The sequence below is a fragment of the Piliocolobus tephrosceles genome, chromosome 3 (genome assembly GCF_002776525.5).
Source record: "Piliocolobus tephrosceles isolate RC106 chromosome 3, ASM277652v3, whole genome shotgun sequence".
NCBI lineage: Eukaryota > Metazoa > Chordata > Mammalia > Primates > Cercopithecidae > Piliocolobus > Piliocolobus tephrosceles.
The window spans coordinates 36995262-37017774 of record NC_045436.1 but is presented as its reverse complement, the minus strand read 5'-3'; the positions used below and the strand labels follow the sequence as shown (position 1 = coordinate 37017774).

Sequence of the window (22513 nt, the reverse complement as noted above, 5' to 3'; positions counted from 1 at the left end):
AAAAAAAAAAAAAGATGATGCTCTTCCATATCTCTTCCTACTATATGATAGTGTGCTGCTGCATATCTCTTCCTACTGTATGGTAGTGTGCTGTGCATATCTCTGCTATATGATATTGTGCTGCTGCATATCTCTTCCTACTGTATGACAGTGTGCTGTGCGCATATCTCTTTCTACTGTATGATGGTGTGCTGTGCATATCTCTGCTGTATGATATTGTGCTGCTGCATATCTCTTTCTACTGTATGATATTGTGCTGCTGCATATCTCTTTCTACTGTATGATAGTGTGCTGTGCGCATATCTCTTTCTACTGTATGATGGTGTGCTATTGCATATCTCTTTTTCCTGCCTCTGGATTCAGTGAGGTCATGTTTGAAGCTTGAAATTGGCCACTGTAGGAGTATTGGCACTATGGAAATGGACAACAGCAACACACTAAGGTTAAGCCTTTTTTTTCTTTTTTTTTTAGTTTGGAAAACTGGTTGTTAAACATTTACTAGCACACCACTGGAGACATTGTTCTTTATTCAGTGAATGCCTACTGTGTGCTGGCTACCCTTCATTAGTGCTTTGAATAAATCTTTACTTAATTTCCTCAAGTATCCAATATGTTTCTTAATATTATAGATGAGAAAAATAAGATTAAGTAATGAGGATCAGAAAGCAACTGTTATATTGTACAGCTGGGATTTTAACCCAAGTCTCTTGTATTCCAAAGTCCTTATCCTTCTCTTTATAGTGTGTGGTCTCTCTGAGGCTTTGGAATAAGTTTTATAGGAGAGAGAGCATTTGAGCTGAGCCCTAAGTTATGGGCAGGATCTTACTAGATATTGAAGTTGGAAGAATATTTCAGGCATTGTGAACAATTTCAGCAAATGTTTATAGATATCAAAGTACATTTCATGTTCCAGAAATGATAAGTAGTAGATTCAGTAATAGAGGATATCTAGAAGAGTAAAATTAAAAGAAGTAAAACCCGCAAGGTTGATTGGAACCTATTGTGAAGGACCTTAAATAGCATGAACCTTAGAACAAGAGAGATTCTGTTTTTATTCCTAAAGGACATAATTATTTCCCAAAGCCTTCTGTATAATTATTTTGGTTGTCTAATTTGAATTTAAATTCAATTTCAATTTTAAGCATGAGTGAGGTATCATGGATATTTTTTTGTCCAGGGAGATAACATGGAGCTTTTGGTTTGGGGTCTTATTCTACTGATTTGTATTTTGGCTGTTAATTTTCAGTACTATAATTAATGGTTAGTAAATGGTGTTTCCCAAAATGGGTCATTCTTCGTAGGGAAGAAAATGAATAGATAATAGTTGCAGTGTTTGCATATCTTTTGGCAAATGAGTATTCTTATTACCTACTTTATGGCATAAAGTAGTATTGGTTTATCATTGTATTTCTCATTTTCAGAATATCTGTTTTTTTATTTGAAGTCACAGACCCGAAACAGTACATAGTTCCATTGCTGTAATTTTCTCTGCTATATTGGCATCATGAACCATTTACTCCCCTTACCGCCAGAATCTTTTTTGCAGTATCTTCTGCCTTTTGTTGATGTTGTTTTGAGATGAGGTCTTGCTCCATCAGCCAGGCAGGAGTGCAGTGGCACGATCACAGCCCGCAGCAGCCTTGACCTCCCTGGGTTAAGCAATCCTTCCACCTCAGCCTCCTGAGTAGGTGGGACCACAGGCACATGCCACCAAGCCAGGCTAATTAAAACAAACAAACAAAAAATGTACAGACAGGGTCTCCCTGTGTTGCCCAGGCTGGTCTCAAACTCCTGGGCTCAGGCCATTCTCCTACCTGGCCTCCCAAAGTGCTGGGATTGTAGGTGTGAGCCGCCCCGCCTGGCCTTCTCTGCCTTTTAATGTCCCACAGGATTCTTCTCTTGAGTTCTTTTGTTATTCTTAACAGTTAATGCCATCCACATCCCTACAGTGATAATTTCCAGATTTATGTCTTCAACCTGAAACTCTGGACTTGCATTTTAAAATTCCCAATGAACCAGTGGACTTGGATACCCCACAAACATTCTCAAATTCAGAATGTCTACAACTAGACTCAATCTCTGGCCTTTCCAAGCCAAGTAAACCTCTTGCTTTCCTTATTTTGGTGAGTGACATGTATATCTTTCCAGTTGCCCAAGCCATAAATTGGAGGATGGTGAGAAGAGGTAGGTCATTCTAGATTCCTCCTCCTTTTTCATTTCCACAATCCAGTTACTCTGTAAGTCTCTTATTTCTGCTTCCTTAATAACTGTTGAATCCACCTTTTTTCATTCCCACAACTTTGATTCCAGTTGTTATGATCTATTGACTATGTTGTAAAATAGTCTTTCAGATAGCTTTTTTGTCTTCAGTCTGTGATGCTTTCCTTCAGTCTAGCCTCCCACCAGGCTGTTTAAAATACCATCAGCCCTCCCTATCCATGAGTTCTAATCCATGCATTCAGCCACCTTGGATTGAAAATATTTGAGGAGGAAAAACAATAAAGAGGAATACAGTGTAACAATTATTTATATAGCATTTACATTGAATTGGGCATTACAAATAATCTAGTGATGATTTAAAGTGTACCGGAGGATATGCATAGGTTATATCCAAACACTACATCATTTTATATAAGGGCCCTGAGCATCTGTAGAATTTTGTATCCGTGGGATGGGGAGTGGGGCCTGGGGAGTGGGGCCTGGGGAGTCCTGGAACCAGTCCCCCACGGATACCAAGGGATGACTGTAAATGGATCAGACTCCTCTTGCTTTCTTATTCCTTTCAGTTTTTTGTTTATTTTTATACTTCTCTCCTCTGCATTTTTCCTCTCCTCCTCTTTTCCTGCCTTTTCATTTATTATTTGATAATCTGAATATTTTTAATGTTGATTATTTGAATATTTTTATTTGAATTCCATTTTTATTTTTCTGATTACTTTTTAGCTGTACTTCTTTGCATTATACTTTTAGTGGTTGCCATAAGGATTACATTATATATCCTGAAATTTTGTAGTCCACTTACAAGTAATAATGCACTGCCTCACTTGAAATATAGAAATCCTACAACCTTTTAGGTCCATATTTTCCTTACCTTTCCCCTGTTCTTTGATAATAATTGTTATTTTATGTATTATATCTTGATACATATTAAGCCCCAGAAGATAATCTTATAACATTTTCTTCAAGCATTTATGTGGATTATAAATAAATTGAGAGGAAAGGGCAAAAGGAAAAAAATAGAGTTATTTTTTGTATTTACTATTATTTACCATTTCACTTCTTCCTCCTTCTTCTCTGAAAATCCATCTTTCTCTCTGATTTCATTTCCCTTCAGCCTGAAGAACTTCCGTTAGTATTTCCTGTAATGTAAGTCAAGTGATGAATTCTTTTGGTTTTGTCCAAAAATATCTATTTCTCCTTTATTCGATATAGAATTCTGGGTGGGCAGTTTTCTTCTTCTTCTTCTTTCTTCTTCTTTCTTTTGTTTTGTTTTGTTTTGTTTTGTTTTGTTTTGTTTGAGACAGCGTTTCACTCTCTCACCCAGGCTGAAGTGCAGGGACATGATCATGGCTCACTGCAGCCTCGACCTCCCTGAACTCAGGTGTTCCTCCCACCTTAGCATCCCAAACAGCTGAGACCACAGGTGCGCACCACCATGCCTAGCTATGTTTTTTGTATTTTTTGTAGAGAAGGGGTTTTGTCATATTGCCCAGGCTGGTCTTGAACTCCTGGGCTCAAGCGATCTACCCATCTCAGTCCTCAAAGTGCTGGGATTATAGATGTGAGCCACCACTCCTAGCCAGTTTCCGTCTTTTGTCACTTTAAAAATGTTTCAGCTCAGGTGCAGTGGTTCATGCCTATAATCTCAGCACTTTGGAAAGCTGAGGTGGGAGGATCATTTGAATCTAGGAGTTTGAGACCAGCCTGGGCAATATAATGACACCCTTGTCTCTACAAAAAATTAAAAAACAAAAATTAGCCAGGCATGGTGGTGCACTGAGGTAGGAGGATTGCCTGAGCTTGCACAGTCAAGGCTGCAGTGATTCATAATCACCTATTGCACTGCTAGCCAAGGGCAACAGACTGAGACCCTGTCTCAAACAATAAAGTAAGATAAGGTAAGGTAAAGGTAAAAGAGTAAGTAAAAGTAAGATAAAAAGGTTGCAGTCTCTTTGGGCTTTTGTAAATACAGTGAGAAGTCAGCTATTAATTGGATTGTTGTTCCAGGATAGTAATACTTGTTTTTCCCTTGCTGTTTTCAAGGTTAGCTCTTTATCTTTGGCTTTAAAGAGTTTTATTTTGTTGTGCCTTGACATGGAATTCTTTGTGTTTATTCTGCATTGTGTTCATTGAGCATCTTGTGTCTGCAAATTTTTGTCTTTCATCAAATTTGGGAACTTTTTGGCCATTAGATCTTCAAATATTTTCTCTCTTCCATTTCTTCTTTCTTGTATTTCATCTACACTTATGTTGGATCATATAATATCTTACAGGCCACTAAAGCTCTTTTTTCCTCAGTCTTCTTTTCTCTCTGTTCTTCAACTTGGCTAATTTGTTTTGATTTAGTTTAGGTTCATTTACTTCTTCCTCTGTCATCTCCATCTGGATGCTAATTCTAAGCAGTGATTTTTTAAAAATTATGCTTTTTCTATAATTTTCATTTGGCTCATTTTTAATGGTTATATTCCTGTACTGAGATTTTCTATTTTTTTGCCAAGATTTTTATTCATTGAAAATATTTTACTTGAGACTAGTTATAATAGCTTCTTTAAAATCCTTGTCTGCTAGTTGCAACATTGGTTCAACTCAGAGTCTTTTAGATGGATTTTTTTCCCCCTTGGAATGTTTTGTTTTCTTGCTTCATTGTATGTCTTAGTACTTTTGGATTGATTTTGAACATTGTGCACATTGGGATGTGGAGACTCTGTCTAGATACTGTCCAGATTCTGTTGATTTTCTCCAATGAGTATTGTTTCCTTTGTTTTAGAAAGTAATTTTCTTGGCTGGGCTTGCATTTCAAGCTGTTTCTTGATGGCAGCTCTGCTCTCAATTGAGATATTTTGTCTATAGGTGAGCTTCTTTTGCTCAAGTGTATTAAGGGTTAGTCAGAGTTGTGGGTAGGCACATTCTGGGATCTCCTTTCTGGATCTTTCCTTTTCAAGGTTTCCTATTCCTGTCATTTTTCCTCAACTTAACTTTTTCCCAGCTTAAAAGGACTACAACTTTCCCCCTGGATGCCCTGGCCACTGCTGGATGCACAGCATAGATAGCACTTAGCTCAAAGCTAAAAGCCTAGGAGACGGAAAGTTACTTGCATAGCTCCCTGTTTCCATCCTGCAAGTAAGCATGACCTCCCAACCAGAGTTTCTGTTTACTTTCTAATACTTTCAGGTGATTTCTTTTTAAATTGTGTTCACTTTTGTAGTTGCATTCTTGCAGGTGTGGGGAGGTTCAGTAGGGTCTTTGTCATCAGTCTCAGAAGCAGGAAACTTTGTTCTTTTTACCTGTCCTCAGAAGCCATCTGTTATGATTCTTGTTCTACCTTACAAGCCATTCTTTATGAGTTTTTTCTGCTAGTACCTCTTCATTTCCCTGTATCTCAGATTTGGGGGTATCCCAGAGTGCAGTCTTTAGATTCTTTTTTTTAGAATCTCTACAGACTTTCTAGGGCATGAGTCAGGCCAAATCCAAGCTCATTCATTTGCATACTGTCAGTGGCTGCTTTGGGACTGCAACAGCAAAACTCAGTAGTTGCAACAGAGACCTTATGGCCCACAGAGCTTTAGATATTTACTATATGACCCTTTGTAGAAAAAAGTTGTTGAGTCCTGTTCTAGGTGATTTCATCCAGTCAGAGATTTAAGTGCATTTACACACTGATGTCTTCTAAATTTCTTATTCCCAGCTTCAAGCTTTTGTGTGGACCTCAGGCTCATAAATCCAATAACCTACTTACCTTCTTCACTTGCATATAATAGGCTTGTAAACTTTGATATGTCCTAAACTAAACTCTTGATATTTCCCCTACATTGTGCTCCTCCCCCAATCTTGTCCAGTGGCAATTCCATCTTTCCAGCTATTCAGGCAAAAACTCTTGAGAGTTATCCCTGACTTCTCATTTTTCCTTATCTCACATCTGTCTGTAAGGAATTCGTGTTGTCTTTACCTTCAGAATATACCTGTAATCTGACCACTTCTCTACATCCTCAGCTACTGTTCTCCTACTCCAAGCTACTATCATCTCTTGCCTAGACTATTCCAGTAGACTCCTAATTGTTCTCCTTCTGCCTGTGCATGATTATTGTTTAATTCAGCACAGCAGCAAAAGAACAGTACTTTAAAAACCTGAGTCAGATTGTTTTACCCCACTGTTCAAAACTTTCAGGTAGATTTTCATCTTACTCAGAATAAAATCCAGAGGGCTCATGATAATCTTTGAAGTCACACATATTCTTGCCACTGTTCGCCTCTCTGCCATATCCTACTTTTCTCCCCCTTGCTGTCTTCCCTCAAGCCACATGACCTTCTTGCCATTCCTTGAAACGCTGAGCATGATACCACCTCCTGGTATTTGTACTTACTATTCTCTCTGCCTGCAGTGTTGTAACTGTCTTTATGACTTACTCCCTCACTTTATTCAGTCTCACAAAAATATACCTTTTCTGAGGTTTTCCCTGACCACTATATCTAAAACAGCACAAGTGTGAACACATATACACATATATGACCATGAACATTTATGACTATATGACATGTATATTTGTTTGTTTTTCCCAACTAGAATGTAGGCTCTATGAGAGCAGGGAGCTTTTGTCTGTTTTGTTCTTCACAGAACATCACAAAATATACTATATATCTGAAATTGTACCTAGCACATTATAGAGTTTGATAAATTAGTTCAACTGATGAATGTGTGAGTGAGCAATCACCATTCTAGCCAAGTTGCTTTACTTGCAGTTTCTAGAATATATGACTCTTTTTCTAATCTGCTTCTTATTCCTCCTATTGAGGAGCTCTCCTTAACTATATTCCTAATCTTATTGTATAAGATTTAGCTTAAATATTACCTCTGTTAAGTTTTTCATCTTAGTGCTCACAACATTGTTTCCCTTTTTGTGCTCACAATACTGATTATAATTTTTTATCTGCCAAAAACACTTTAAGTTTCTAGAAGGCTAAAAACTGATTTATATTTCTGTTTTATCTCATGCACATTGCCCATAATAGTAGGCGTATAGTAAATACATGTGGAATCACCGGCTGTTTTTAGGAGGAATGAAGTGAGAACATAATAGCATAATTTGAAAAGGTAGTGATTATTTAGATAGCTGGATCTTAGTCTTCCTGATTAGAGTCCAAATACTAGTGCATGTATATCTCTTATTTGCAAAGAACAGAAACTTAACTTCAGTAGCCACAAGTAATCTAGATATAGCGTGAGAATGCAGTGGCAGGAAGGAAAATAGGAATTTCAAAAATGCCAAGACCATTAAATGGAGAAAGGATAGTCTGTTCAACAAATCATGCTGGAAAAACTGGATATCCACATGCAAAAGAATGATGTTGGACTCTTACCTCACACCATATACAAAAATTAACTCAGAATGAATTAAAGACCTAAATGTAGACCTAAACCTATGAAAGTCTTAGGAGAAAACAGAGGAAACGTTTTCTGACATCTGATTTGGCAGGGATCTCCTAGTTATGAAACCAAAGCACAAGCAACAAAAGTAAAAATAGACAAATTGGACTACAAAATGAAAAACTTCTGTGCATCAAAGGACACAATAGAGTGAAAAGGCAGCCTATAGAATGGGAGAAAATATTTGCAAGTTATATATTTGATAAGAAGTAAATATCCAGAATATATAAAGGATTTGTATAACTCAACAACAACAAAAACCCCCCTAACAACCCAATTTTAAAATGGGCAAATAACTGTAGCTGGTGCAGTTGCAAGTGCTACCTCCTGACTGATGGACAACTGGCACAGCCCATTACAACATCTGCAGGCAAAACAACACAGTGCTCAGGAAAGAGAAAACCGTGACATGACCTCAACTATTGCCATTGCCTGCATCACCCTGGCTAACTAGAAGGCCTTGAGTCTGTTCATGTACCCAGTACATTACTACTACTACTGGCATTTGAGAAAGGCAACACACTAAGGCTCTTTATAACCGAGGAAGTCTCAATCTACGTCACTTCCCTCCCACCCCCATCGGTGCTGCTGCTGGTACCTGCTGCTGGGAGACTAAAGGACAGGTTATATCACTGAATCTATTGCAGACATTCTCCAGCACCAGCCTGGAGCATGGCAGCTGCACTGAGCAACTAGACCCAGCCGAGTAGCAGGATTCACAGTATGGCCCTCAGGGACTGCTGCTCTTAGGGGAAGGGAGTGAGTGAGTGAGCCACATTAAGGGAGTACCCCGTGGGACAAAGGAAACTAGACTGCAGGCCTTGAATCCATGAATTTTCTACTTGTGGGAAGTTTCTTTCAGCAGAGGCACAAGTGCACTTCTTGGCTTCTTGGCTTGGTAGAGAAAGTGTAGCTCTGCCTCAACAGTCAGGCAGTCCTGGTGCTCCTGAAGGGTGTTGGAGAAGGAGATTACTTCTCCCTCTTGCCCACCACTGCAAACATAGCTACAGCTTCTCCTAGGGAGCTCTTTGCGGGTGCCTCTTTAGACAACATTTCTGGAACATTTCAGGGTGACTACATCCACATAGGAGGAGTGCCTTCCAGATTCAGGCTTGCATGAGAGGTAGAGTCACAACTCCTCTGTATGTGGAACATCAGCATTCCTGCAGATGAAAAGATGCGCCTGTTCGTGATCTGAATAGCTGGAACACTGGGGCAAGAGTGTGATTGAGATGTAAATTGCTTTCCTGCTGACTTGGAAGAAGAGCTGTGGTGGCCCCCTTACCCCCAAAGAAGACCTCAGTGCATTTCACTGAGAGCTTCCTCAGCCACTTCTGTCAGGGCTGGGACCTCTGACCACCACATTGCAGTATTGCATTTACCCACCTGCCTTTGCTGCAGCCAGTTTTTACCCATGGGCGCCTCCTAATGGCATGAAGCCTGAACTGTTCAACCCAGTGAATAAAATACTGGGAAAAAAATTTAAAAAGTGCACACCACTGGGGAACAAGATAAGCTTCATGAGACCTCTGCCATTCCAGCCCCACAGGGGACAGTGAACCTTCTCACACACTGTATTAGTTTGTTCTTACATTGCTATAAAAATACTACCCGAGACTGGGTAATTTATAAAGAAAAGAGGCTTAATTGGCTCATGGTTCCACAGCCTGTTCAGGAAGCATGGCATGGGAGGCCTGAGGAAACTTATAGTCATAGTGGAAAGTGAAGGGGAAGTAGGCACATCCTATATGGCTGGAGCAGGGGGAAGAGAATGAAGGGGAAGTGCTACACACTTTGAAACAACCAACTTTCATGAGAACTCACTATCATAAGAACAGCAAGGGGAAAATCTGCCCCCATGATCCAATCACCTCCCACCAGGCTCCTCTTCCAACATTGGGGATTACAGTTCAACATGAGATTTGTGGAGGGACACAAATCCAAACCATATCACACACCCAGCACATTTCTCCTGCAACCAGCATCTGGCAAACCCATCACACAAAGATTGTACATAACCAAGGAACTCATACAGAGTCTTCACCACTGAAAGCACCCAGAGCTGAAGCTAAGTGACAATAAGCTACAAACACTTAAGTCACATCCTCAAGGTGGAGAAAAGGAAATTTTTAAAAGAACCCAGTACAATAAAAAATAAATTCAAAAAGAGTTAGAAGAAATAGTCTGCCCACATGAGAAGGAACCAGAAAACTAATTCTGACAATATGAAAAAACAAGGAGAGTCACCTCCAGGAGATCACACCACTTCTCCAGCAGTGGATCCAAATTAAGATGAGATCTTTGAGATACCAGATAAAGAATTCAAAAGGTTGATTATTAAGTTACTCAGTACCAGATAAAGAATTCAAAAGATTGATTATTAAGTTACTCAAGGAGATACAAAAGAACAGAAAGGTGAAAACCAATGTAAATTTAAAAAACAATTGAGGATATGAATGAAAATTTTCTAAATTGATATTTTAAAGAAAAACCAACCAGAACTTCTGGAAGTGAAAGACATATTTAGGGAACTACAACATGCAGTGGCAAGCTTTAACAATAGATTAGATCAAATAGGAAAAAGAATTTCAGAGCTCAAAGACAAGGCGTTTGAATTAGCCCAGTCAGACAAAATTTAAGACAAAAGAATTAAAAGAAATGAACAAAGCCATCCAGAAATAGGGAATTATATAAAATGGCCAAACTTAACAATTATAGGTGTTACTGAGAGAATAAAAAGGAAAAAAAAAAGGAAAACTTATTTAAGGGAATAATTAAGGAAAACTCCCTGGCCTTGTTGGAGATTTAGACATCCAAATACAAGAAGCTTAAATAACTCCTGGGAAGCTCATTGCAAAAAGGACATCACCAGGGCATATAGTCATCAGGCTATCTAAAGTCTGCATGAAGGAAAGAATTCCTAGAGCAGTTAGACAAAAGCGTAAAGGAAAACAAACTAACAGCAGACTTCTCAGCAGAAACCTTACAAGCCAGAAGGGATGGGGGTCCTGTCTTTAGTCTCATTAAACAGAATAACATCCAGCAAAACTAAGTTTCATAAATGAAGGAGAAATAAAGTCTTTCTCAGACAAGCAAATGGCAAGGGAATTTGTCTGCACTAGACTAGCCCTACAAGAAATGCTAAAAGGAATTCTAAATCTTGAAACAAAAGATTGATACACATCAGAATAGAAATTTCTGAAGGCATAAAATTCACCAGGATTTCATATAACAATAATACAGTGAAGAAAACAGTCACTAGGTAACAATATGATGATCTATTTAAAAGATACAGATTGGCAGAATGAATAAAAAATAGCAAACCAAGTATCTGCTGTCTTTACAAGACACACATAACACAAAGATTCTTACAGACTCAAGGTAAAGGGATGGAAAAAGATATTTCACACAAGTTGAAATCAGAAGCAAGCAGAAGTAGCCATTATATCAGATAAAACAAACTATAAAAGCAACAGCAGTAAAAAAAAAAAAAAAAAGACAAAGAAGGTCATTATATAATTGAACAAGAAAATGTTACAGTCCTAAGCGTATATGCACCTAACTTTGGAGCTTCCATGTTTGTAAAGCGATTACTGCTAGACCTAAGAAAAGAGACAGACAGCAACACAAAAATAGTTTGGGACTTCAACACTCCGCTGGTGACAGTAGACAAATCATTGAGGCAGAAAGTCAACAAAGAAACACTGGAGTTAAACTACACTGTAGAACAAATAGATCTAACATATTTATAGAACATTCCACCCAGGAACCACAGCATAAACATGATTCTCATCAGCACACACAACATTCTCCAAGGTAGATCACATGATAGGCCTCAATACTTTTCTAAAAATCGGAATTATATCAAGTATCTTCTCAGATCACAGCAGAATAAAACTAGAACACAATTCTAAAAAGTACCCTCAAAACTATACATAGACATAGAAATTAACAGTCTGCTCTTGAATGATGTCTGGGTTAACAATGAAATAAAGATGGAAATTTAAAAATTGTTTGCAGTGAATGATAACAGTGAAACAGGTTTTCAAAACTCCTGGGATACAGCAAAAGCAGTGCTAAGAGGAAATGTATAGGGCTAAACACCTACATCAAAAAATATGAAATATTATAAATTGACAACCTAACATCACACCTCAAGGAACTAGAGAAACAAGAACAAACCAAACCCAAAGCTAGCAGAAGAAGAATAACAAAGATCAGAGCATAATTAAATGAAATTGAAACAAAAAAATACAAAATATCAATGAAACAAAAAGCTGGTTCTTTGAAAAGATAAGCAAAATTGATAAACTACTCGCTAGATGAACCAAGAAAAGAACAGAGAAGATTCAAATAATCTCAATTAGAAATAAAAATGGAGACATTACAACTGCTACCACACAAATACAAAATATCATTCGAGACTACTATGGACACCTGTTATGCATACAAACTAGAAAATCTAGAGGGATTAGATACTTTCCTGGAAGCATACAACCCCTTCAAGCTTGAATCAAGAAGAAATAGAAATTCTGAACACATCAAGAACAAGCAGTGAGATTGATTCAGTAATTAAAAAAATAAATAAATAAAACAGCCAATTTTAAAATGCCCACAGCCAGATGGAGACACAGCTGAATTCTACCAGATATTCAAAGAATTGATACCAATTCTGGCTGGGCACAGTGGCTTATGCCTGTAATTCCAGCCCTTTGGGAGGCCAAGACAGAGATCACTTGAGGTCAGGAGTTTCAGACCAGCTCAACCAACATGGTGAAACCTGTCTTTACTAAAAATACAAAAATTAGCCAGGTGTGTGGCATGTGCCTGTAGTCCCAGCTACTTGGGAGGCTGAGGCAGGAGAATCACTTGAACCCAGGAGGCGGAGGCTCCAGTGAGCTGAGATCTCACCACTGCACTCCAGCCTGGGCGACACAGCAAGGCTCCATCTCAAAAAAAAAAAAAAAAAAAGGTACCAATTCTACTGAAATTTTTCCAAAAAATTCAGAAGGATGGATTGCTACCTAAGGACATAACAAAAAAGAAAACTGCAGACCAATATACCTGATGAACATAGATGTAAAAATTCTCAACAGAATATTAGCAAACTGAATCCAATAGCACATCAAAAAAATAATTCCCCATGAGGTCAGATGCTGTGTCTCCCACCTGTAATCCAGCACTTTGGGAGGCCAAGGTGGGTAGATCACTTGAGGCCAGGAGTTCCAGACCAGTCTGGCCAACATGGTGAAACCCCCTCTCTACTAAAAATACAAAAATTAGCTGGAAGTGTTGGTGCAGGCCTCTAATCCCAGCTACTCGGGAGGCTGAGGCAGGAGAATCGCTTGAACCCAGGAGGTGGAGGTTGCAGGGAGCCGAGATCATGCCGCTGCACTCCAGCCTGGGCGACAGAACAAGACTCTATTAAAAAAAAAAAAAGTAAAAAGGTAATTCCCCATATATCAAGTGAGTTTCTTTCCAGGGATGCAGAGATGGTTCAGCATATGCAAGTCAATAAATGTGATTCATCATATGAACAGAATTAAAAACAAAAACATATGATCATCTCAATACATGCAGAAAAAGCATTTGATAAAATTCAGCATCCCTTTATGATAAAAACCCTCAACCAACTAGGCATAGAAGGAGCATACCTCACAATAAAGCCATATGTGACACACTCAACAGCCAACATCATGCTGAACAAGGAAAAGTTGAAAGTAATCCCCCTAAGAACCGGAACAGGGAAGGATGCCCGCTTTCACTGCTTCTATTCAACATGTTATAGTACTAGAATTCCTAGCTAGAGCAATCAGGCAAAACAAAAAAACAAAGGGCATCCAAATTGGAAAAGACGAAGTCCAGGGATCTCCGTTTGCCAATGATTGGATACCTAGAAAACCCTAAGGACTCCTCCAGAAGACTCCTCAATCAGATAAATGAATTGAGTAGTCTCAGGTTACAAAACCAATGTACACAAAATAGTAGCACTGTTATACACCAAAAACAATCAAGCAGAGAATCAACTCAGTAACTCAATTCCTTTTACAATTGGTGTGTGTGTGTATATATATGTGTATGTATATATGTGTGTGTATATACATGTATATATATGTGTGTGTGTATATATGTGTGTGTGTATGTATACACACACACACTTAACCAAGGAGGCAAAAAATCTTCACGAGAACTACAAAACACTGCTGAAGGAAATAATAGATGACACAAACAAATGAAAATACATTCCATAAGAATCTGTATTCTGAAAATGACCATACTGCCCAAAGATTCGATGAAATTCCTATCAAAATATCAGCATCATTTTTCACAGAATTAGAAAAAAAAATCCTAAAATTCATACAGAACCAAAAAATAGCCCAAATAGCCAAAATCCTAAGCAAAAGAAATAAATCTAGAGGCATCACATTACCCCACTTCAAACTATACTACAAGGCTATGGTAAACCAAAACAGTGTGGTACTGGCATAAAAGTAGATACATAGAATAATAGAACAGAATAGAGAACCCAGAAATAAAGCCAAATACAACCAACTGATCTTTGACAACGCATGCGAAAACAGAGTAGGGAAAGGACACACTATTCAATAAATGGTGCTGAAGAAATTGGATAACCACGTGTAGAAGAATGAGACTGGACCCTTGCCTGTCACCACATACAAAAATTAACTCAAGATGGATTAAAGACCTTAAGATCTGAAACCATAAACATTCCAGAAGAAAACCTAGCAAAAATTCTTCTGGACATTGGCCTAGGCAAAGAATTTATGACCAAGACCCCAAAAGCAAATGCAACAAAAACAAAGATAAATTAATGCGACCTAACTAAATAAAGCTTCTGCACAGCAAAAGAAATAATCATCAGAATAAACAGACAACCTACAGAATGGGAGAAAATAATTTGCAAATTATGTATCAGACAAGGAACAAGTAATTCCATTAAAAAGTGGGCAAATGAGATGAACAGACATTTCTCAAAAGAAATACACAAATGGCCAACAAACATGAAAAAATGCTCAACATCACTAATCTTCAGGGAAATGCAAATTAAAACCACAGTGAGATACCGCCTTACCCTACCCAGAATGGCCATGATTAAAAAGTCAAAAGACAGTAGATGTTGACATGGATGTGGTAAAAAAGGAATGCTTATACGTTGCTGGTGATAAAACAGTATGTAGAGATCTCAAAGAAGTAAAAGTTGGTCTACTATTTAACCCAGCATTCCCATTACTGGGTATCTACCCAAAGGAAAAGAAGTCATTGTATCAAAACTGCACATAGGTGTATTACATCACAGTTCGCAGTTGGAAAGTTATGGAATCAACCTCAGTGCCCAACAACCAATGAGTAGATAAAGAAAATGGGGTTTATATATACCCTGGAATACTACTTAACAAAAAATGAAATAATACCTTGCAGCGACTTGGATAGAACTGTAGGCCATTATTCCAAGTGAAGTAACTCAGGAATCAAAAACCAGATACCACATGTTCTCACTTACAACTTAGCTGTGGGTGCACAAAGGCACACAGAGTGGCATAATGGACATTGGAAATTCAGAAGAGGGGGAGGGTGGTGGGGAGTGAGGGATAAAAAACTATAGGGTACAATGTACAGTACTCGGGTGATGGGTGCACTAAAACCTTAGACTTCCCTACTGCCTACTTTATCCATGTAACCAAAAACCACTTGTACCCCTAAAGCTATTGAAATAAAAAATTTTATTTAAAAAACTATAATTACAATATGATTTAGTAATACTACTTCTGGGTATATATCCAAAAGAATTGAAAGCAGGATCTTGCAGGATCATTCACACCCATGTTTGTAGCAGCACTGTTCACAATAGCTAAACGTTTGAAGCAACCCAAGTATCCATCACGGGATGAATGGATACATATTGTGGTATATACATACAAGAAAATATTACCCAACCTTAAAATGGAAGAAAATTTTGACACATGCTACCACATGGATAAACCTTGAAGACGTTATGTTACGTGAAATAGCCAGTCACGAAAAGATACTGTACAATTCCACTTACCTAGAGTAGTCAAATTCATAGAAACAAGTAGAGTAGTGGTTGCCAGATGCTGTGGGGAGGTGGAAAATGGAGGGCAATTTAATGGGTTATAGTGTTTCAATTTTACAAGATGAAAAGTTTTGGAGATTGATTGCATAACAATGTGAATATACTTAACAGTACTGAACTATACACATAGGTTAAGATGGTAATTTTTATGTGTTTTTTACAATAATTTTTAAAAAGGATCTAGAAACAATTCTTTCATAAGGTCATAATTTAGAAGCAGTAGCAGATTTAGACAGCATTATTATTATTTTTAATGAATCAACTTTATTTTCAAGAGCAGTTTTCACAGCAAAATTGAGGAGAAAGCACAGGGAGTTCACCTGTACTTCCTGTTCCCACACATGCATAACTGTTGACATCCTTCGCTAGAGTGGTACATTTGTTACAATTGATGACCTTACACTGACACATCATCACCCCAAGTTCACTCTTGGTGTTGTACACTATGGATTTTGACAAATGTATAATGACATGTATCCGCCACTGTAGTATACAGAAAAGTTTCTCTGCCCTAAAAACCGTCTGTGTTCAGCCTGTTCTTCCTTCCTCACTAATTTCTAGCACCGTCTCATCTTTTTATTGCCTCTATAGTTTTACCCTTTTCAGAACGTCATATAGTTGAAATTATACAGTATGTAGCCTTTTCAAATTGGTTTTTTTGTTTGTTTGTTTGAGACAGCGTTTTGCTCTGTTGCCCAGGCTGGAGTACAGTATTGTGATCTTGGCTCACAGCAGCCTCTACTCCTGGGCTCAAATGATCCTCCCACCCCAGCCTCCCAAGTAGTTGAGACTACAGGGATGCACCAGCACACCCAGCTAATTTTCGTGTTGTTTGTAGAGATGGGGTTTCACTGTGTTCCCTAGGATGGTCTCAAACTCCTGGGCTCAAGCGATCTGCTACCTCAGCCTCCCAAAGTGTTGGGATTACAGACATGAACCACTGCACTTGGCCTGGGTTCTTTCATTTTGTAATTTGCATGAATTTCCTCTATGTCTTTTTTGACTGAATAGCTTATTTATTTTTAGTGCTAAATAATCTTCCATTTGTGTAGGTACCACATTTTATCTGTTCACTGAAGGGTCTCTTGATTGCTTCCAAGTTTTGGCAATTATAAATTGTTATAAGTAAATAAGGCTGCTGTAAACATCTGTGTGTAAATTTTTCTGTGGGTAAGTTTTCAGTTCATTTGGGCAAATACCAAAGAGCACAATTGGTGAATCATATGTAAGAGTATGTTTAATTTTGCAAGAAACCGCCACACTGTGTTTCATAGTGGCTGTACCATTTTGCATTCCTTCTAGCAGTGAGTGAGAGTTCCTGTTGCTTCACATCCTTGTCAGCATTTGGTGTTGTCAGAGTTATGGAATTTGGCCATTCTAATAGGTTTGTTATAGTATCTCGTTGTTTTAATTTGTAATTCCCTTATGACATATGATGTTGAACATCTTTTCATATGCTTACTAGCCATCTTTACATTGTCTTTGATGAAACATCTGTTTGATAAAACATCGGATCTTTTGCCCATTTTTAGTTGGGTTGTTTTCTTAATGTTGAGTATTAAGAATTCTTTGTATATTTTAGATAACAGTCCTTTATCAGATGTGTTCTTTGCAAATACATTCCATCTATGGTTTGTCTTCTCCTTCCTTCATATTGTTTTCTGTGGAGCAGAAATCTTAGATTTTAATGAAGTACAGCTTATCAGTTTTTTCTTTCATGGATTATGGCATCGGTGTTTTCTTTCATGGATTAAAGTCATCACCATACCCATGGTCATCTAGGTTTTCTCCTATGCTATCTTTACAAGCTTTATGGTTTTGCATTTTGCGCTTACGTCTGTGATCCATTTTGAGTTGATTTTTATGAAAAGTGTAAGGTCTTTGTCTGGATTCATTTTTTGCAGAAATGTCCAGATATTGCTAAATGTCTCCGGGAGAGGGGAGAAATTCCTCCTTGGTTGAGAATCACTGTTATAAATAGATCAGTTTAAATGATAGTAGAAAATTCCACTGAATTTCATTTATTTTTGCATGTGGATGTCCAGCACCAGTATTCCAGCACCATTGTGGAAAATACAGTCTTTTCACCATTGCATTACCTTTCCACTTTGTCAGTGATAGTTGACTACATTAATGTGGGTCTGTTTCTGGGCTCCCTATTCTACTGACCTATTTGTTCTTTCACCAATACCACATTGTCTTGATTACTGTAGCTTTCCAGCTAGTCTTGAAGTCTGGTAATAGACACAGAATTATTCTGATAACACTTGTCAACTAAAGTTTGTAGATTTTTAAGCTAGTGATCTGTTACCAACCTAATTCTACTCTGCCCTGTGCTCTCCTTTATCTTCGCAGTCCTCCAGTTGGAAAAATAGAGCTGCCGTAGTTGAATTAACAACCAAGCTTGGCTTTCTGTAATTTTTTTTTCCCAATTATAATTGGTGTTCTACCATAACACTATTTAAGAGGCAAGGATAGTGCCTGTGGTACCTACAACAAATATGTAACTTGTTTTTAATTAAGAAGTTTAGGTTAAGTGAAGTTAAAGCAGCCAGATGGAATTTTAAAATTATATAGGTATTCTGTTTATTATACAAGTATTTGGTAGGTTGCAATGATAAAAAATATTAAAACAGTGGCTTGTAAGTACTATAAACATGAATACAGTCTTTATGATTTAGTATTAGTTATGCGCTTTTTTTCTTCTTTTGTTTTAGGAGTCTACCATGGCTCAAGAATCTCCCAAAAATTCAGCAGCAGAAATTCCAGTGACTAGTAATGGAGAAGTTGATGACTCTCGTGAACATGGCTTTAATAGGGTAAGAATACTTTTCTTTCTCTTAATGCAGAGAATCATGATAAGCCTTTAAATGTTGAGATGAAAGTAATAGACAAAATATAATATAGGATTGTTTTCTTAGATTGGCTTCAGTCAGCAATCTAATGTTATTATATAGGGATGACAAGGAAGGCAATTTTAGTAGTTTGTCAAGATTAAGCTCCAGGCCAGTAAGCTATTAGGTTTTGGTTTATCTTCAGTAATTGATCAGCACAAGAGTATGTCTGATGATTTTGGTATCTAACTTTATAAGACTACGTAATTCTGTTTGTAAAAAAAGATTATCCTTTTAAAATTGGCACTAATATCTTTTCTATATGTATGTCATTTAGTACATAATTTCTAAATAGCCACTTCTGATTTTGCTGTTCATTTTCTAAAGTGCCATACTTGACTCAGTGGAAAATGGTATTCGGGGTTCATTTAATTTTGATCTGTCTCTCAGTTGAAATTTAATTTTAGTGCATTTTAATGGGAACACCATGGGTTTGAAGAAAATCTGGGTTCAAATTTCAGCTATGCCACATTTCTAGCAGCATAACCTTGTGACAGTTATTTAATCTCTTCAGGTTTTTGTTTTCTAATCTCTGTAATGAATATCTTATTTACTTTCATGAAGATATTAATATTAAATGAGATAAGTAATATGTCTAATATAGTCATAGAAATGATAGTAATGGTTACTTCTGGAGATACTTGCATTAAACATTCCTTTCTATGACATTTGATATAAGTGTACAACTTTAAAAATAGAGTTCTCATATTTTTGAAAAAGTAGTGGTTGAAATGTACTTAAATTATTGTGTAGTTTAAATAGTACTCTTTACTATGTATGTTTAAGAATAAAATATTTTAGTTTAGCAGAAGGTGATAACTTAAATCAGGATTTCTCAGTCTTAGCACTGTTGACATTTTGGGCCAAATTATATTTTGTTGGTTCTATTGGCCTACGCATTGTAGGATGGTTAGCACATCTCTGGCCTCTTCCTACTATTTAATAGATGCCAGTAGTACCCTGCAGTTATGACAAGCAAAAATGTCCAGATATTGCTAAATGTCTCCAGGAGAGGGGAGAAATTCTTCCTTGGTTGAGAATCACTGTTATAAATAGATCAGTTTAAATGATAGTAGAAAATTCCACTGAATTTCATTTATTTTTGCATTAATGATCTTTTGAAAGGACCTAGTATGTCTTCACGCTTGAGGTTTATTTTAATGGCAAGTGCTTTAACTTGGTTTCTGAGCACTTGTGGTCCAACATGGTGTGACTCATAGAACCAAGAGACTTTTAAATTCTTGAGCACACAAAAGAAATTTTCAATTCAGATTTTAGTCTTTCCAAGACATACCTGCATAATAAGAAACTTAAGTTAGCATCATTAGACTATACCAATTACTTTATAAACTTTTATTAATTTTAATACTAATTATGCCAATATTCAAGCTAATGATTTCTTCATCTTATTTTTGGTAACAACTCTTTTTGCAAACTTACTATGCAAGTATTTACTATCTGCTCTGTACCAGGTACTGGGAATATACAGTGAACAAAAATATCTGTCATCAGGTAGTTGATATTTTAAAAGGCAATCTGATGAAAGCTAAGGACCTTTATCCAAGAATAATGCAATAATACATAGAAAATGTTGCATTCATGGTTAGGGAAGTCACTTGCCATCTTAAGCCTGTTTTTCTTCTTCCTGTTCTTCTTTATTGAGGTGTAGCTTCTACATAGCAGAAAGCACAAATTAAGTGTACCACTCAAGAGAACTACCGCTCAGATACAGATGTAGAACATTTCCAGCCTCAGAAGGCTTCCTTATGCCCTGTAGGCAATACAACTCACCCCATCCCGGGATAAACACATTAACCTAACTCTATAATCATAAATTGCTTTTGGCTGTTCCTGAACTACCTATCAGTGGAATCATACCTATCAGTGGAATCATACAGTGTGCACTCTTTTTCAACTGGCTTTCACTCAACATTATGTCCGTGAGATTCAGTCATGTTGTTGCTTATGGCAGTTTTTTTTTTTTTTTTTTTTTTTGAGACGGAGTCTCACTCTGTCACCCAGGCAGGAGTGCAGTGGTGCAGTCTTGGCTCACTGCAAGCTCTGCCTCCCTGGTTCACGCCATTCTCCTGCCTCAGCCTCCCAAGTAGCTGGGACTACAGGCACCTGCCACTACACCCGGCTAGTTTTTTGTATTTTCAGTAGAGACAGGGTTTCACTGTGTTAGCCAGGATGGTCTCGACCTGACCTCGTGATCCGCCCATCTCAGCCTCCCAAAGTGCTGGGATTATAGGCTTGAGCCACCGCACCCGGCCGGCAGTTTTTCAATTTTTTTTTTATTTTTACTTTAAGTTCTGGGATACATATGCAGAATATGCAGGTTTGTTACATAGGTATACATGTGCCATAGTGGTTCGCTTCACCTATCAAACCATCATCTAGGTTTTAAGCCCTTCATGCATTAGGTATTTGTCCTAATGCTCTCCCTCCCTTTGCCCCCCACCCCCTGAGTATTTCAGTGTTTTAAATTGTAGTATAGTTTTCCAGTGTGTTAATATACCACAGTTTGTATATCCATTCTTCAGCTGATGGTTATCTAGATTGTTTCCAGTTTATGGCTATTCTGAATAAAACTGCTGTGACCATTCTTGTACAGATTTTTTGGTGTACTTGATTATTTGTTTCTGTTGGGTACGTACCCAAGAGTGAAATTGCCAAGTCACGAGTATATAAATGTTTGGCAAATGGTTGGCCCAGTTAACAACACCAGCAATGAATGAGAGTTCTAGTTGTTCCACATCCTTACCAGCTCTTCATATTGTCATACATTTCAATTTTAGCCATTCTTATGAAGGCATAATGGTATCCCACTGTGGTTATAAAATGCAGTTCCCTGATGACTATGATGTTGAGCATATTTTCATATTCTTATTAACTATTGGAGATTGTCTTTTATAAAGTACTTTTCCAAGACTTTTGCCCATTTCTCTACTGGGTATGTGTCTTTTTTCTAATCTCTTTGTAGGAGTTCTTTGTATATTCTGGGTATATGTTATTTGTTTGGATGTATATATGCAAGTGTCTTCTTCCAGTCTATGTCTTGTTTTTGTACTCTATTAATGGCATCTTTTGATGGACAGAAGTTGTTAATTTTAATGAAGTCCGATTTCTCAATGTTTCCTTCTGTAGTAATTTTTATGTCCCATTTAAGAAATCTTTGCCTACGTCAGTATCTTGAAGACACTTTGTTTCTTCTAAAAGTTGTGTTGTTGTGTTTTTCACACTATGGTCTGTGATTCATCTTGAATTAGTTTTTGTGTATGATGTGAAGTAGGGACCAAGATTTTTCTTCCCCTCATGTAAATATTCAGTTGATCAGCACTGTTTATTGAAAAGACTGTTCTTTCTATCCATATGCAAAAAAATTAAATTGGATCCTTATCTTACACCATACACAAAACTAACTCAAAATGGATTAAAGGCCTAACTGTAAGACCTGAAATTATAAAACCTCTAGAAGAAAACATAGGGGAAAAGCTCTATGACATTGGTCTTAGCAGTGATTTTTTGATATGACATCAAAAGCACAGGCAACAAAAAAATAAACAAGTGGGACTACGTTAAACTAAAAACTTTCTGCACAGCAGAGGAGACAATCAACAAAATGAAAGGGCATCCTATGGAATGGGAGAAAATATTTGTAAACCATATATCTGATAAAGTGTTAATATCATCATAAAGTGATGCTGGATTTTGTCAAATGCTTTTTTGGCATCTGTTGAGATGATTAACTTTTGTTTTTAATTCTGTTTGTGTGGTTTATCACATTCATTGACTTGCATATGTTAAACCACCCCTGCATCCCTGGTATGAAACCCACTTGATCATGGTGGATTATCATTTTGA

The 22513-nt window shown here is 37.4% G+C and overlaps 1 protein-coding gene across 6 annotated transcripts in view; it reads left to right on the top strand.

The window, feature by feature from the left end:
- ARFIP1 (ADP ribosylation factor interacting protein 1) overlaps positions 1 to 22513 on the top strand; it is a 125556-nt gene that overhangs the window by 30310 nt on the left and 72733 nt on the right. For 5 of the 6 annotated variants that reach the window (XM_023227721.2, XM_023227706.2, XM_023227713.2 and 2 more), the window contains one exon: positions 18473 to 18574. In XM_023227721.2, coding sequence (XP_023083489.2) covers positions 18482 to 18574 — 93 coding nt within the window. In that variant the 5' untranslated portion in view covers positions 18473 to 18481. Of the gene's footprint in view, positions 1 to 2165; positions 2185 to 18472; positions 18575 to 22513 lie in introns of those variants that run through there. The other variant, XM_031935312.1, reaches the window with a different exon arrangement.